We start from the raw sequence: 1,351 nt of genomic DNA, 5'->3' as shown, positions 1-1,351 counted from the left end.
ACACTTTTTCATTGCATCTCTCATCGTATCTCTATTTAGAAAAGAATAATGTGATCCTAATAGGCCTCGCTCGAAGCAATTGCACATTCATAGAAAACATTTTTTTTATACTTTTTGAAATATGTCGATGTGAAAGTTAGATTGATATTATTTATTTATTCATGAATATCTCTTTTGTCCCCTTCAAAGTAATCCCCATCAGATATTATACACTTGTGCCAACGTTTTTTCCAATCCTCGAAGCACTTCAAAGAATCATTTTTTGTGATCTTGTTCACCTCCTCCTACGATGCCGTCTTTATCTCCTCAATCGTAGCGTAGCGTCGTCCTTTCATGGGCCTCTTCAGTTTCGGGAACAAGAAAAAGTCACAGGGGGCCAGATCTGGGGAACACGGTGGCTGCGGCATTATTAGTGTGCTCCTTAGCAATGTTAATGCGATGCTGTTTTTGGTCGAAATTGAGCAATTTTAGCACGAATTTCGCGGCGACCCGTCTCATGCCCAAATCATTGGTAAAAATCGAATGGCACGAGCCAATCGATATGTTTAGGTTCTCAGCAACTTCTCTGACGGTGATTCGACGATTGGCCAATACTATTTTCTTCACTTCATCAATGTTTTCGTCTGTTGTTGACGTGCTCGTGCGTCCGGTACGCTCTTCGTCGTTCACATCTTCTCGGCCCTCTGAGAACATTTTGTACCACCAATAAACGTTGCTTCGGTTCAAGGTAGCTTCACCATATACCGCAGTCAACATTCGGAATGCGTCCGCGCACTTAATTTTGTTTTTCACACAAAATTTGATACAGATTCTTTGATCCATTCCTTGGAATAGGCAAAAATCGAAGACGAACCAAAACACGTGCAAGCAAAGCAGCTGTCAAAAATTAACTGAACATTCAAAATGGCCGAACTTGTCGGCATAAGTGAGAGACATGAGTAACAACATAACGCCACAAAAAAATCGAAAATCGAATATACGTAACCTGCGGAAATTCAATTTTCGCGATTCTTTTTGAACAGACCTCGTATATATATATATACATTCGCGTGAATGTGTGAACACGGTAATTCTATTAACTAATTATTACATTAAAATCCATATAACATATTGATTGTGATCTTTAGGTTCTGTTATACGCTGATGCACAAAGATGGATCTGTTTTGTTTTCTATAATCTGCACTGCTCTCGAACAGATCAGAATATAATACAAGTAAACGTTCATTGACTCGATGAAATCTGGAGCTTATGCATCTGAATTAAAAAAGACTTAGTTATCTCTTTTATTAACATTATAACATATACATTACGTATAAGCATATTAACGCTATTTGTATTAATAAATAATCT

At 37.7% G+C, this 1,351-nt stretch overlaps 1 protein-coding gene across 1 annotated transcript; it reads right to left on the bottom strand.

The window, feature by feature from the left end:
• Nucleotides 1–366: 366 nt before the first annotated feature.
• Nucleotides 367–951, bottom strand: LOC108769300 (putative uncharacterized protein FLJ37770). Its single transcript, XM_018520204.1, has one exon. The coding sequence runs from the start codon at nt 820–822 to the stop codon at nt 367–369; it is 456 nt and encodes a 151-aa protein (XP_018375706.1). The 5' UTR covers nt 823–951.
• Between the last annotated feature and the right edge of the window lie 400 nt (nt 952–1,351).

The sequence above is a fragment of the Trachymyrmex cornetzi genome, unplaced genomic scaffold (assembly GCF_001594075.2).
Source record: "Trachymyrmex cornetzi isolate Tcor2-1 unplaced genomic scaffold, Tcor1.1 scaffold881, whole genome shotgun sequence".
NCBI classification, from domain to species: domain Eukaryota; kingdom Metazoa; phylum Arthropoda; class Insecta; order Hymenoptera; family Formicidae; genus Trachymyrmex; species Trachymyrmex cornetzi.
The sequence above is the reverse complement of the archived record's forward strand: the minus strand, read 5'-3'. Positions and strand labels throughout refer to the sequence as shown.

Bases quoted from the DNA above. Each gene is read 5' to 3' on its own strand.
- LOC108769300 (XM_018520204.1), bottom strand. From the start codon at position 822: ATGGATCAAAGAATCTGTATCAAATTTTGTGTGAAAAACAAAATTAAG.